The sequence below is a fragment of the Lacerta agilis genome, chromosome 13 (assembly GCF_009819535.1).
Source record: "Lacerta agilis isolate rLacAgi1 chromosome 13, rLacAgi1.pri, whole genome shotgun sequence".
Taxonomy (NCBI): domain Eukaryota; kingdom Metazoa; phylum Chordata; class Lepidosauria; order Squamata; family Lacertidae; genus Lacerta; species Lacerta agilis.
In genome coordinates this window covers 33,528,605-33,541,338 of record NC_046324.1, presented here as the reverse complement: position 1 = coordinate 33,541,338, position 12,734 = coordinate 33,528,605, and the positions used below count along the sequence as shown (strand labels likewise).

At 47.5% G+C, this 12,734-nt stretch overlaps 1 protein-coding gene across 2 annotated transcripts in view; it reads right to left on the bottom strand.

Annotated features, from left to right (window-relative positions):
* Positions 1 to 1,519: 1,519 nt before the first annotated feature.
* PPL (periplakin) overlaps positions 1,520 to 12,734 on the bottom strand; it is a 48,688-nt gene continuing 37,473 nt past the window's right edge. The window contains exons 14-22 of one of the 2 annotated variants that reach the window (XM_033166933.1): positions 12,106 to 12,263; positions 10,666 to 10,844; positions 9,969 to 10,107; positions 8,765 to 8,958; positions 7,920 to 8,070; positions 7,314 to 7,397; positions 7,038 to 7,154; positions 6,098 to 6,190; positions 1,520 to 5,479 (exon numbers count right to left, since the gene is read on the bottom strand). In XM_033166933.1, coding sequence (XP_033022824.1) covers positions 2,816 to 5,479; positions 6,098 to 6,190; positions 7,038 to 7,154; positions 7,314 to 7,397; positions 7,920 to 8,070; positions 8,765 to 8,958; positions 9,969 to 10,107; positions 10,666 to 10,844; positions 12,106 to 12,263 — 3,779 coding nt within the window. In that variant the 3' untranslated portion in view covers positions 1,520 to 2,815. The remainder of the gene's footprint in view (positions 5,480 to 6,097; positions 6,191 to 7,037; positions 7,155 to 7,313; positions 7,398 to 7,919; positions 8,071 to 8,764; positions 8,959 to 9,968; positions 10,108 to 10,665; positions 10,845 to 12,105; positions 12,264 to 12,734) is intronic. The other variant, XM_033166934.1, reaches the window with a different exon arrangement.

The following is a 12,734-nucleotide window of genomic DNA, read 5'->3' as shown; positions in this document are numbered from 1 at the left end:
CCAAAGACCAAATGTTAAGGTTGCCAGTTTTGAAGCACAGAAGTTTGTAATAGATGGGCGTGTTTTTTGTTTTTGCTTTTTTCTGGTCAGGCCTCAATCCTGCTGGGTGCTAATTACCTCTTGTGAGAACTGTTTTATCATTTCGACAGGATTGAGGCCTTCTTGAGCTACTTGCAATTCCCCTCTTGTTGCTCTCCCTTGAAAGCTTCTGTTGTCAAAAGCTACCTGCATTTGCAGTGGCTGGAGCAGAAACTTCTTGTTTTAGAAAGAAATCTCATGAAGCCTCTTGCCTCAGGGAAATGTTATTTCTTCCCCCTCCTCCTTCCCCTTCTTTTCTTTTGCATTGAACAGTGAGGGAACTTAATCAAACAGAGCCATGGCAGGGCAGGGTCTATCAGCGTTTGGTCGGGACAAGAACAAGAGCACTGGGGTCTCTCTCTCTCTCTGCCCTGGCTTTGACCCTTTTGGGAGATTTTTGTTTATGGTGGGCATGTGCACCACCAGATGGCACTTAAAAACTTAGAAAAGCAGCTTCTTTGAGTGTGGGAAGAGCTGCAATTTATTTTTGTGTGTGTTGTGGGTGGGGGGGTGGGGGCAGGGGCCTTTCTTGGTAATGAGGAAGATAGAGGTGACGTTTAAAATGGCTAATATTGTATACAGCAGCTGAATAAAATTGTTTTCCAGTTTCCAAATTGCTGTTTTCATTCTCTTTATTTTCAAAGAAAGGGCAAATAGTTGACTATAACTCAGTGGCAGAGCAGCCACTTTGCATGCAGAAAGTCCGTGGGTCAATTCTTGGCATCTCCAAGTAGGGCGGGGAAAAGACTCTTGTCTGGAACCCTGAAAATCTGCTGCTAGTAAGTACCAATAATCCTGAGACAGATGGGTCCAGTAGTCTGTCTCAACATAAGACAGCTTCTCATGTTCCTATACCTGAGACTCTGCCAGTTAGAGTAGAAGACAAATACTGTGTTAGATGAGCAAATAATTTGACCTGGTATAAGGCTGCTTCCTTTGAACTGTGTTGGGAACGCAGCATGGCTGTTTTGTTTTTTAAGCTTTCCAAAGGCTTAAGAAAATTCTGTCTCCCGTCCCCAAACCATACTGCAAGCTGTCTTGGTATTTATGTGTGGGGCTGCTTGTATTGAATTACTTTAAATTCTGCAGCCTGTGTGCATTGTGCACAATTTAGTTTTGTTTCTGTTGTCAGGTAGAGGGACTGTGAGCTAGTCAGGCCCTTGGATCCTGGCAGTTCTATTAAGCCTGGAGATTGCACCAGGCCCATGACCTCAGAAAAAAACTAGCAGCTGAGATGACAGTCTCCATCCTTTTTCTGCAGCTGCTTGGATTTGGAAACACAGCCTGTCTATACAAACTGCGAAAATGCCAACGTTCTCCACTTTATATGTCCTTTTACAAACAGTGGTGTACATACCAGATGCAGTGAGACGCCCTGCATATTGTATCTTTTATGTGAACAAATGAAATGGCGAGTATTAAATGGGAGGAAATCATCAGGTTAGATTGCTGCAGGGTATTTTTTCATTTATTTGGGTGCATAAATAAATTTTCCCATTCCCTTCTACAATGCATACTTTGAGAATTCATACAGTCAAATAACAACTAAGCAAACACCAGCACAAATATCCTAAGTACCCAGTGTTCCATTCTAACCGTGACAATGGAAGGAGAGGCATTTTTGGGGTTGTTAACTGCAGCATCCTCTATTTAACCTCCTTTCCTTTTTAAGGACTGGAGCTTTCCTACACAAGTATGACCTGAAAGATAAGCAGGTCACTCTAAACATACACACACATATCACTTACAGTCTCATTTACACAATGATAATCACTATCTCTGACTATGTACTAGAGTCTGACAGTTGTTTATTATGTAGAAAGGAGTTGCGCTGTGCTTAAGTGTCATCTTATGCTGAAGCTTCTACAAATGTATTCAATGATCACAGCATAGCATTGAAAAGCACCTGCCTTTAGACTGCTATTCTTCGCAGTAGCTGGTTACTGGGTCTGCACTGGTGAGTTTATTCTTCCTTTGGTTGTGTTAGTATTGTCTTTAAACAACATCTAGGAGTAAAAACCAGTTCCTGCGGTAACAATATATGCATATAGTACTTTAGAGTGCTCAGAGTTTCACATACACTCAGCTGTCCTTACAACAGCCCTGTAAGATAATGTTAGTGTTTATCCACACATTGCAGAGATGAGGGGTAGTCAATGTGGTGCCTTCCTGAAGTTGTTGAACTACAGCTCCCATTGTCGCTGGCCATTGGCCATGCTGGCGGGGAGTTGGGAGTTCAACAACCTCTGAAGTGCACTAAATTTGCTACTCCTGGGTGAAGGAGTTAGGGGGGAAATGGCTCACTGAATGAGTTCAAGATTAAGTTGAGATTCAGATGGGATTTCGCAAGTGTTCAGCTATCACTCTTAACTACTTCACAAAGGAGAGCTCTCATTCAAAAATAGCATTGGGTAATCATTTGATTTCTACCCACTCCCTGCCACCCCAGTGCACAGAGGGGTTTGCCACTGACTGGCGGGAACAAAAGTAACATGCAACTTTGGCAAATTGGAGCGTTGGCCTGGGGTGGCAAGTCATAAATATTTTTGATAAAAGCAAGTAAGTGCAGCTTAAAAGCACCCTAACGTTGGAGAACAGGCACTAGGTTGGGGGAATATACACCTATTGGAAGCAACAGGTAGTAGAAGTCCAAGTTTGTAACATTTGGTATAGCTCTAGACCAGCTGCTTAAGAATAGTTCTTTTTTAAAAAAACAACAACATCTCTCTTGAAGCAGCTATTTCTGTCCAGACACCAAGACAGCCAGCTCCTGGATGGACAACTCCTTGTTGAGGTAACTGTCGTACTGAGCCATGGTTAACCTTCCACTCTTCAAGGCATCTTCAATTGAGAACTTCTTCCCTGACTTCCTGTCAAGGATTACTGAAGATTCGCCACTTGGCCCTTTCATTGTGATCTCTTCCCAGTCGCATTCTTGGCTCTTCAATTTGACGTACAAGCTCCACTCAATAAGCCCGAACCTGTGGGCTTCTTCTGGTGACATCTCTTTCCCAGTGTCTGGATCAATGACCACAATGGAACGTCTCAAGTGATTTTCTCTCTGCTCCCTCTTGATAGCAACTGTCTGAAGACGGTTTTGAAGCTGTTCAATCTCGTTGTCTTTGTCTTGAGATAACCTCTTCAGATCTTCCAGCTCTCTCTCCAAAGCCTGGAACCGGGAGTCTAGGTTCACGCCACTGTCCACCTGTGACATGTTTCTTAAATCCCGGGTTTCTGTTACTGTGAGCTCAATCTCCGATTGCAACCTCCTCATCTCCAACAGAAGGTTCTGCTTTTCCAGATGCAGCTTGTGGTTTTCCTCCCTCAAAAAGTCCAGCTCCTTGGAAGACTTGGAGTTGTTGAATTCCACTTCTGACAACTTGGCCTCTAGCCTGTTGATGTCTGTGTCTAGTTCCATCTTCCGCCGGCTTTCCTCTTCCAGGTTGTTTTTCAGCTTCTGAATCTCGTATTCAGTGTCTCCTTTCTCCACTTGGATGCTCTCAGAGAAGACTACTTTTTCCTTGACTTCCATCTTTTCCAGTGCCTGCAGTTTCTTCTGCAGGGCTTCCAACTCAGCCTGCAGGACTTGCCTTCTATGTTTTTCTTCCTCCAGCTCCAGCTTAAGCAGACCGTGCTCTTTCTCCTGCTGCGGGTCTTGTTGGAGGATCACCTTCTGCTTCACAGTGACTCTCTCTGTTGTCTCCTTCACCTGCTCCTCCAGCTCGTTCAGCCTGATCTTCAGCCTCTGCACCTCCAGCTCTGCCTCCCGCCGTGCCTGCCTCTCTTTCTCCAGCTCATCCAGCTGGCGCTCCAGCTCCGACCTCCTCCGCTGCAGCTTGCGCATTTCGTTTCGGAGTGAGTCAATCTGTTGCAGCTCATTCTCTATGCTCTGTGAGAAGGAGCTGACCTCTGCTTTCAAAGCAGGGTCCTGCTCCAGTTTTACCACTTCCTGCTGCACCACCTTCTCCCTCACCTGAGAGAGTTCCTCCTCCTTCTGTCTAATCTTCTCATCCTGCAGCTTCCTCTCCCTTTCCAGGTCCAGGTGCTTCTTCTGCTCTTCAGCCAGCTGAGCTCTCAGGGACTCCACTTCTTCTCTCGTTTGGGGATCCTCCCGATACTGCAGCACCTCCTGCACCACTTCCTTCGTCTGGACTTGAGGCTTGGCATCTTTCAGGGTCTGAATTTCTTGCTTCAGCTGATAGATCTCAAGATCCGCCCTCTCAATTGCTCTGGTCCGGTCCACAATCTCGTCCCTGAGAGACTGAAGCTCCATCTCAGTCTCTGGGTCAGCCTTGTATTTTATAACCTCCTTGATAACCTCTTGCACTTCCACCAGGGGCCCTCTTTTCCTCAGGGCAGCCAGCTCATTCTGACAAGTTTTCAGCTGCTCTTCCCCACCCCGGCATCTCCTTTCCTGCTCCACCAGTTCTAGGCGAAGGTTAGCCACTTCATTTTCGGCCTTGGGGTCTGGACGGACAATCTCCCGGACTTTCTCCTGGACAATCACTTTGGCATTCTCCTCTTCCAGAGCCTGGATTTGCCTGAGCAGCTCTGATTTCTCCCTCTCATTGGAGCGGCCTTTGGCCTTCTCGTCTTCATACTGCCGCCGCAGCTCACTCACTTCCCTTTCTGTTGCTAGGTCCTTCTCCACTTTCAGCACCTCCTTGACGGTGATCTTGCCCTCGGCCATCGCCCGCTCTTTCTCCAGCCGCTTCAGTTTGTCTTGCAAGAAGCGAAGCTCTTCCTCTTGCTGCTTCCTCAGTGCACTCTCCCTGTGTTTGTTCTCCTGCAGCTGCTGATACTCTGTCTCCAGCTGGGGATCGTTCTGCAGCTTCACTACTTCTTTTTCCGTCACTTTCTCCTGCTCCTTGTTCTTCTCATTGGAAAGAGCATCCACCTGGTGGCGCAGGAGAGCCATCTCATTCTGACGGTTCCCTTCCTGCCTCTTGAGATCCTCCAGCTCTTCTTTCAACTTCAGGATTTCCTCTGCCTGTGCCTTATCCGGCTCAATACGGAGGACTTCCTTGACCACATACTCCTGCCCACCTTCCCTCCTCTCATGCTCCAGGGTTCGCAGCTTGAGTTTCAGGACCTCCAGTTCGTCGTGCAAGTTTTGGTTCTTGCGTTGTTCCTCTGCTAGGTTCTGCTGCATCTTGTGAAAACTCTCATCCAGTGCTGGGTCAGGCACTTTCTTCAACACTTCCTTCTTGACCACGGTCTCCTGTGGCTTCTGGTTCTGCAGGAGGAGGATGTTTTCCTGGATGACCTTGATCTCTGCCTCCAGCTGCTGTCGGCGCTGGCTCTCATCATCCAGCTCCTTCCTTAACTTCCAGACTTCCTCAAGCGGCCTCTCAAACGTGTTGGTCTGAGCAGACTCCTGCATCACCTGGACCTCTGGCTGCTGCCAACAAAGAAAAAAATGATGAGTTGCTGTAACTGGAGCATCATTTGTCATTCCTTCCACCCTCTAATCAAAGACAAATGTTGCCAGATAGGAACTCTTTTCAAAGCTGCTAGCATCCTATGCATGTTACTTCTGAGTCTGGCTGTCTTTGAATGAGCTGCTTCCCAAGTACAGGGCTGGGGAACCCCTAGCCCTTGAGATGTTGCTGGACTCCCAAATTCCATCCTCCCATGCCATATTAGCTGGGGCTGATGGGTACTGAGAGCCAGTCTTAAGCTACAATTGTAATTAGAAATCCCACCATATTCAGTAAGTGTGTGTAGGATTGCAGCCTTAGTCTGCCACCTCCTCTTTTTAAAAAGCCTTGCTGGCATGTTCTGTTAAGTGATGCTGGAACCCTTCCCTGCCATCTGCATGGGCATATTCTCATTAAAAATTGGCATGCAGAGTTGGGATGTTTTCTCACAAAACAGCTCTGTAACTTGCAGCCAGCTAGGATTCTCTGCCTATCTTAAGTCTGCACCCCAGCCTATGTGCATCTTCCTCTTTCCAGAGTTCTGCCTAAGTAGCTAGAACAGAGAGAAGCAAAGTAAGGCTTAAGCTTCTCACACTCACTTGTCTCAAGAGATTCTGGGCAAACTCCAGGTTCTGCAGCCTCTGCTTATTGACAGCATTCACCTCTGTGAACTTTGCAGCCAGGAGAGCTTCCTAAGAATGGAAAAAAGAAATGAGGTTAACAAAAGGTATTACAAACATAAGAAGAGCCATGCTGGATCAGGCCAATGGGCCATCTAGTCTTACATTCCTGTTCTTACAATAGCTAAACCAGATGCTTATGGGAAGCCCACAAGCAGGACCTGAGCTCCGCAGGAAGCAATTTTCAGGCAGATAAAAGAAGCTGACAACCTCCTTCCATGCTTCTGGGGAGTTGGCAACTGTGGCCATGGATGAGGTTTTGCACAAGGGAGGAAGCATTCAGAGTGGTATTTCTGCAGTCAAGCAAGTTTTGGTTGATGCACCACCCAACAAGGCCTCTGGGCACCCAGGAGAGATCAGTGTCTTCCACCCAGTGCCTCTCAGCCTTGATCATTCCCCATCAAATTTCTGACATCAAGGCCTAGTCATGCAGTGGAGTCAGGACATCCTTCCTTTGTCGGAAGCGACACTGGTTCTGGTTTGGCAGAGCTGAGGCAAGAACGCAAACTGTTGAGACAAATCCAAGAATGGACCCAGGATGGTGTCAAGCCACAGAGCCAACTGCTGTTGCCTTCAGGGTGAACATAGCACATATGTAAATCTTCCTTGTATGGAGCCATACCACAGGTACATCTAGTGAAGTATTGCCTATGCTGACTCACAGTGGCACCCCAGGGTTTCAGGCAGGGGTCTCTCCTAGCCCTATCTGGCAATATCAGGGATTGAACCTGGGGGCTTCTGCATGCAAAGCAGACACTTGGCCACTGAGCTATGGACCTTCAACATGAAAAATGTTGAAATACTGCCTAGAGGAGCCACTTAGACCGTGGTGGAGGGCTCATCAAATACCAGCAAGTACCTCTTCTTTCACTTTAGCGGCTGGAGACTGGATTCTGGGTCTCTTACTCATGAAGCCATTGCGACCATTTTCCAGGTCAAGGATGGATCTCAGCTTCTCTGCTTCAAGTTCATAGTCCTGCAGAGGGGAGGGAGATTAAAATCTACTTACAGAGAACCAGTCACAGCTCCATAGTACATCTCCTCTGTGATGGGGTTCTTTTCTTCCTGTAAGCAACCCTTTTAGCCACACAGGCTGTTGCTTCTCTGAGCCACCCCCCTGTCCCGCCATCCTCACCTTCACTGCCTGCTGATACTGTTGAGCCTCGGCGGAAACTTTCTGAACATCTTGCTCTTTGCTGGCAATTTCCCCAAGCAGGGCCTGCAGAAACAGATCAAGCAGAAAACGTGAAACAGCAAGAAGTCAATGGCAATACCATCTTTTAGATCGGGATGGCTAATATGGTCCTACTAGATGTTTCTGGGTTACATCTCCCATTATCTTTGGGCTCATCAGGTCTTCCCAGAGCAGTCGGGTTGCCATAAGGCAGATGGGCCGCTGGGCAGCAAGATTGAGGGTGGGGAGAAGAAGACAACACAGATGAGAGTCTCCACCTGCATCATCTCTACAAGTTTAATTGGGGCTGTTAAACTCTGTGTAAACCCTGATTATTCATGCAGCTGGAAGCAGCAGGGTGTGGGAAGGAGATGATGCAGACCATGTTAAACATCAGGGCTGTGCAAGACCCCTGATTTCATTTGGGGTCCAGTCCAGATCAGGGCCAGATTAGGATCACAGTCCTACTGCATAATCAGCTTATCACAGGGTGCAAGGGAATCAGACAAGAAAGCTGGATGAACTCTGAAGCTCCTTCCAACTCTTACAATTCTGTTCTATGATTACCTGTTGGTTCTTCAGCTTGGTTTCCACTTGACTGACATTGTCAGTTTCTTGAGGCTCATAGTTGGGCACGTTACAAAGGAACTGGTTCAGGTTGTTGTAGCCACTGCGATAGTTGGAGTAGGACAATTTTGCTTTCTGCAACATCTGAGATCTGTGAAGAGAAGCAGAACAATACTTGCTTGGGATGGACATTAGCAGAAATGTCACAGTGCCATTAACTGTAACACCCTAGACCCATTGTTCCCAGTTGGTGGTCCGGGGTTCACAGGGGGTCCATGATATATACACCAGTCAACTGTCCAGGACATTGCATGGGGGGCGTGCTCTCATGTGAGACTGTGGCACCCAAATACATGCAGGTCATGTGACATGTGCAGGACTGCCACCTGGAAGACATGCATCCTGGTTTTGCACTGGAACATGTTGAAGGGTTCACATAACAAAAACTACCAGAGAGATATAGCAACATTTTCAGAAGTAGTCAGTGGCTTGGCTTTTGAATAATGGGGGATCTGCAGTACTTAGCTAATTGGGAACCACTGCCCTAGTCTAAACTAGACTAAATATATGACAAATTTGGATGAACTCTCCTGTTTTATAGCAAAAAAAGTCTATATTTATCTGCTTCCTTTAATGCAGCTCTCAGTTGCAGCTCCCATTTGTATGTGTTAACCACCATCCATTTTGAGAGCCTCCCAAGATGGGGAGTACGCAAACAGCTAAAACATCCTTCGCAAGATAACCTGGTGACACAGGGCTGGGGAAAGAGGGGTTTGGACATTCCTTCTCCTGCTTTTATTGCTAGTGCTTCATTCACCCCCTCTTTCTTCCGCTCACAGCCTGACCTGTGATCTATTTGCTTGTTGAGGTTGCCAAACCGCTGGTTGAGCTTATGGAGCTCGGCTTCCTGGCGCTCGATGTCCGGGCAGTGCTCTTGGAACTGGCTGGCCAGGGCATTGGAGCACTTCTTGGCTTTCTGCAGATCCTGCTCTGCCACGCTCAGCAAAGGTTGGTGGGCCTGCAGTTCGGAACCCAGTGCCTGGACAGAAGTTGGGGGGGGGGGAATGGAATGGATAGTCAAGCATTTTAAGCGATGTTAACATTTTTTACCCTACCTTTCTAGGACAGCCTCACAAAGATTTAAATCTGTCACAGTACAAATGAAAACACAAGTCTCAATAATAAAACAAAGGACAAAAAGCAAGAAAGCAGCACCCTAGAAATATGCCAGGAGCCAGCAAATGACATGATGTCATCCCAAGTTCTATGTAAAAAACACCCACCAGGTTTAAAGCAGGGTGGAGTCTTACAAGCCCATTTGAAAGCAGGCAAAGAGGTTTTAATTTTATGCATTTTATGTCCTGGCAGTCCCAGTTCTTTGAGGGGACAGGACTAAGTAACCCTGGCAGCAGCCATATTTTCCCCATTTAAGTCCCCTTGGGAGTGATGGAATTTCATCAAGCCCTTTTGGGGTTGGGGGAGCTCTCTCTATGTTCATTGAAGGTACATGATAGCAAGGAACCCCATGGGCTAGCCAATCAGCCTGTGTGTGACTGGATAGTGCTATTTTAGAGTTGAATGTGTGGCACCTATAGCCCTCCAGATGTTGCTGAACTACAATTCCCATCATCCCTCACCATTGACCTAGCTTGCTGTAATTCAGCAACATCTGGAGGGCTGTAAGTCCCCCAGCCCTGGTTTAAAGGAAAAAAAGAAAGGGGAACAGAGGCAGTGTGCAAGTCTACACACTGTGTTTTAAACCCGCAGGCCACTGGATTGTGGATTCTGAAGCGGACCAGTGATCCAGTTCAGGTCATGATTCCACCCAGATTGGATCAGGTGAATCCAATTTGGAATCTGAGTCAGGTGGATTCCTCCTCCATCTCTTATCACAGCTGAAGCGGACCCCCTCTCCCTTGTCCCTTCAGCCAGAGATGGGACAATAGGATGACCTCAGAAACCGTACTGACTGGTGACTGTCTGGATACATTTAGGCTGTTTAGCAGCACTGCCGTTGTTTTGAAAGCCCCACTGAAAGCGAGGACTCACCAGCAGCTCTTGTCTCTTGCGCTCCAGGGCACCTGTGTCCTCTGGAATAGTGTCCTCAATGGCCAACTTGTTCTCATAGCCAGAAATCAGGTCCCTCCCTTGCTGCAGACTCTTCTCAAGGCGATTGGCAACATCCACTCTGTACAAGACAGACAAAAGCAGCTCTTCAAATAAACACAGCTTTACAGACATGGATACCCCTTCAGGCAGAAGAAGCAGACGGGGTTCTGTGCACATGGATTGATGCTATGATTTCGCAGGAGCACAGAATATCTGCAGTGTGTGGTATTAGGCAAGGGAGTTGGCGTCTGGAAAATCTCGCCTTTTGTCTAGCATTCATGGTTGCAAAGCTATTGCGGATATTGCCTCAGCAGCCAGAGAGATGGCTGAAAAAGATTTTTTACGGGTTGGGTGGGCTCCTTCCAGGCCCTGCATACTGGCCACCCCCCATGACAGCAAAGCCAGAATAAATTCTGCAAAATAAGAAATATGCTGATTTCCTTTTCATGATTTATACAAGTTGCATGCAGAGCAGGTGTTCTGCTACTGAGCTGCAGCTCATTCTCCAAAAGCAGGTGCGCCATATGGAGGTGTTTACCAAGAGCTCAAACAGGTGAGCCAAGCTGCCACAAGAGCAGGTGGTGAAATTTCATGTTCCCTTTCCAAACTGACTCAGAGAAGCTGTACAGACACCTACTTCTCCTGAGCGGCGCCAAGCAGCTGGATGACATGGTTGTATTTGTTGTTTGTCTCTTCTGCCTTGTTCTTTAGCAGGGAGGCACTTCCTGTGTCTGGCACCGACTCTATGAAGGTTTCACACTCCTGGATCCTGCGTGCTTTCTCGGGTTCGATACGCCGGACCTCATTGGTGATGTTCTGCAAAGGGGAGAGAGGTGGGCAGCAGATGAGCAAGCGAGCATGGCACTGCCCCTCTGCTGTCTGTGCCGGGAGCAGCTGAGTTCTTGAGCCAGAATCTCCTGGGCTGCAGAGTAGGGGGAAGATGGGTCCATAACTCTGGACACAACTCCTGCCCGGCTCAATATTAGGGATGTGAGGAGCTGTCAGTTTGAGTTCACTCAATTTCTCTCTTTTTAAATCTTAAATACAGTTCCCCACATTTCGGCAGTAATTTGAGATTTAAAAAGAAATTCTCATGAAAACTCTTCAGCATTTTGGTGCAGTGGTGAGGATTTCCTACAAGGTCTTTCACAAGCCAAAGGCCAGGCAGCCTTTGATCCTATCCTTCACTAGCTTGCTTTCAGCCATGTATGGTTGAAATCGTGCAAGTCAAATGCATGTAAGATGCACGTTCACTGTTTTCTCCACCTGTGAGTTTCATCACTATTGAGAATAAAGATTCTATAAAGTCTTAGATCCAGCATCCTGTTCCCACCATGAACAACCAGCTGTCCTTGGGAAGCCGACAAGCAGGACCTGGGTGCAATAGCACTCTCCCCCCTTGTGATTCACTGGTATTCATAGTCATCCTCCCTCCAACAGTGGAAGGAGAACATAGCTTTGTCTTCCCCCATAAATTTGTCTAACCCTCTTTAAAAGCTGCCCATGTTAGTGGCAATCACTACATCTTGTGGGAATGAAGGCAGCACCTCTTCCTCCCATGCCACGTTCCTGTCTTAAGGGCGGGTTTCTATCTGCATTCAACAGTATCCCCTTTACCTGTAATTTACAATGATAAAGGTAAAGTGACCCCTGACCATTAGGTCCAGTCGCAGACAACACTGGGGTTGCGGCGCTCATCTCGCTTTATTGGCCGAGGGAGCCGGCGTACAGCTTCCGGGTCATGTTTGCCAGCATGACTAAGCCGCTTCTGGCGAACCAGAGCAGCGCACAGAAATGCCGTTTACCTTCCTGCCAGAGCAGTACCTATTTATCTACTTGCACTTTGATGTGCTTTCGAACTGCTAGGTTGGCAAGAGCAGGGACCGAGAGCTCACCCTGTCGCGGGGATTCGAACCGACAACCTTCTGATCAGCAAGCCCTAGGCTCTGTGATTTAACCCACAGTGCCACTCGCGTCCCAATTTACAATGGTATGATCAACCAATTGCCATTCTATCAACTCACTGCACTGCAGTGTCATTATATGGAGCAGAATAGCATGGGGGGGGAGACTTTACCTTAAGATCCTTGGATCGCTCCGCGCTGTCCTGCACTGCCCGGCTTTGCTCTAGCGGCGGCCGCAGGTTTGCAGTGATGGCCTTCTCTTGCTTATCCAACTCACTGTTCACTTTCTCCAGCCCCGCCAGCAGTTGTCGCCCCTGGACTGATGCTGCATCTGAGGCAAAATAAAAATAACAGCAGGTGGAGCAAAAGGTTTTATGTTTGGATCCCCGGTCAGCAAGTACATTTGCTGGGAGAAGTGGAGAAATTGTGGCTGAGGCCCTCAGACTATCCCAACAAGGGGCCTTCTCACAGATTGTGCTACTAAGGAGGCTGAGATCTTTATTTAAAACATTGTGATGTCACTTTTCTAACAAATTTCAAAGTGGTACAGTACAATCCCGTCTTACCCACATTTAACTTGTGCTATTTCAGCCTCACGTGGCTGAAGGCCAGCTGGTTGAAATTGTGCCAATTAAAGGCACACAACATGCAGTTTTAAACTCTCTGCCTTGTTTATTGAGCAAGGTCTGCTCACCAAGCCAGCTCCGGAAAAGTAAGGGGGTGGTTTGAATATAAGTGCTTTTGTGTATATGCAGAACCCTTGGAACTGAACCCCTGCATAAGATGCAGTCATACTGAATTC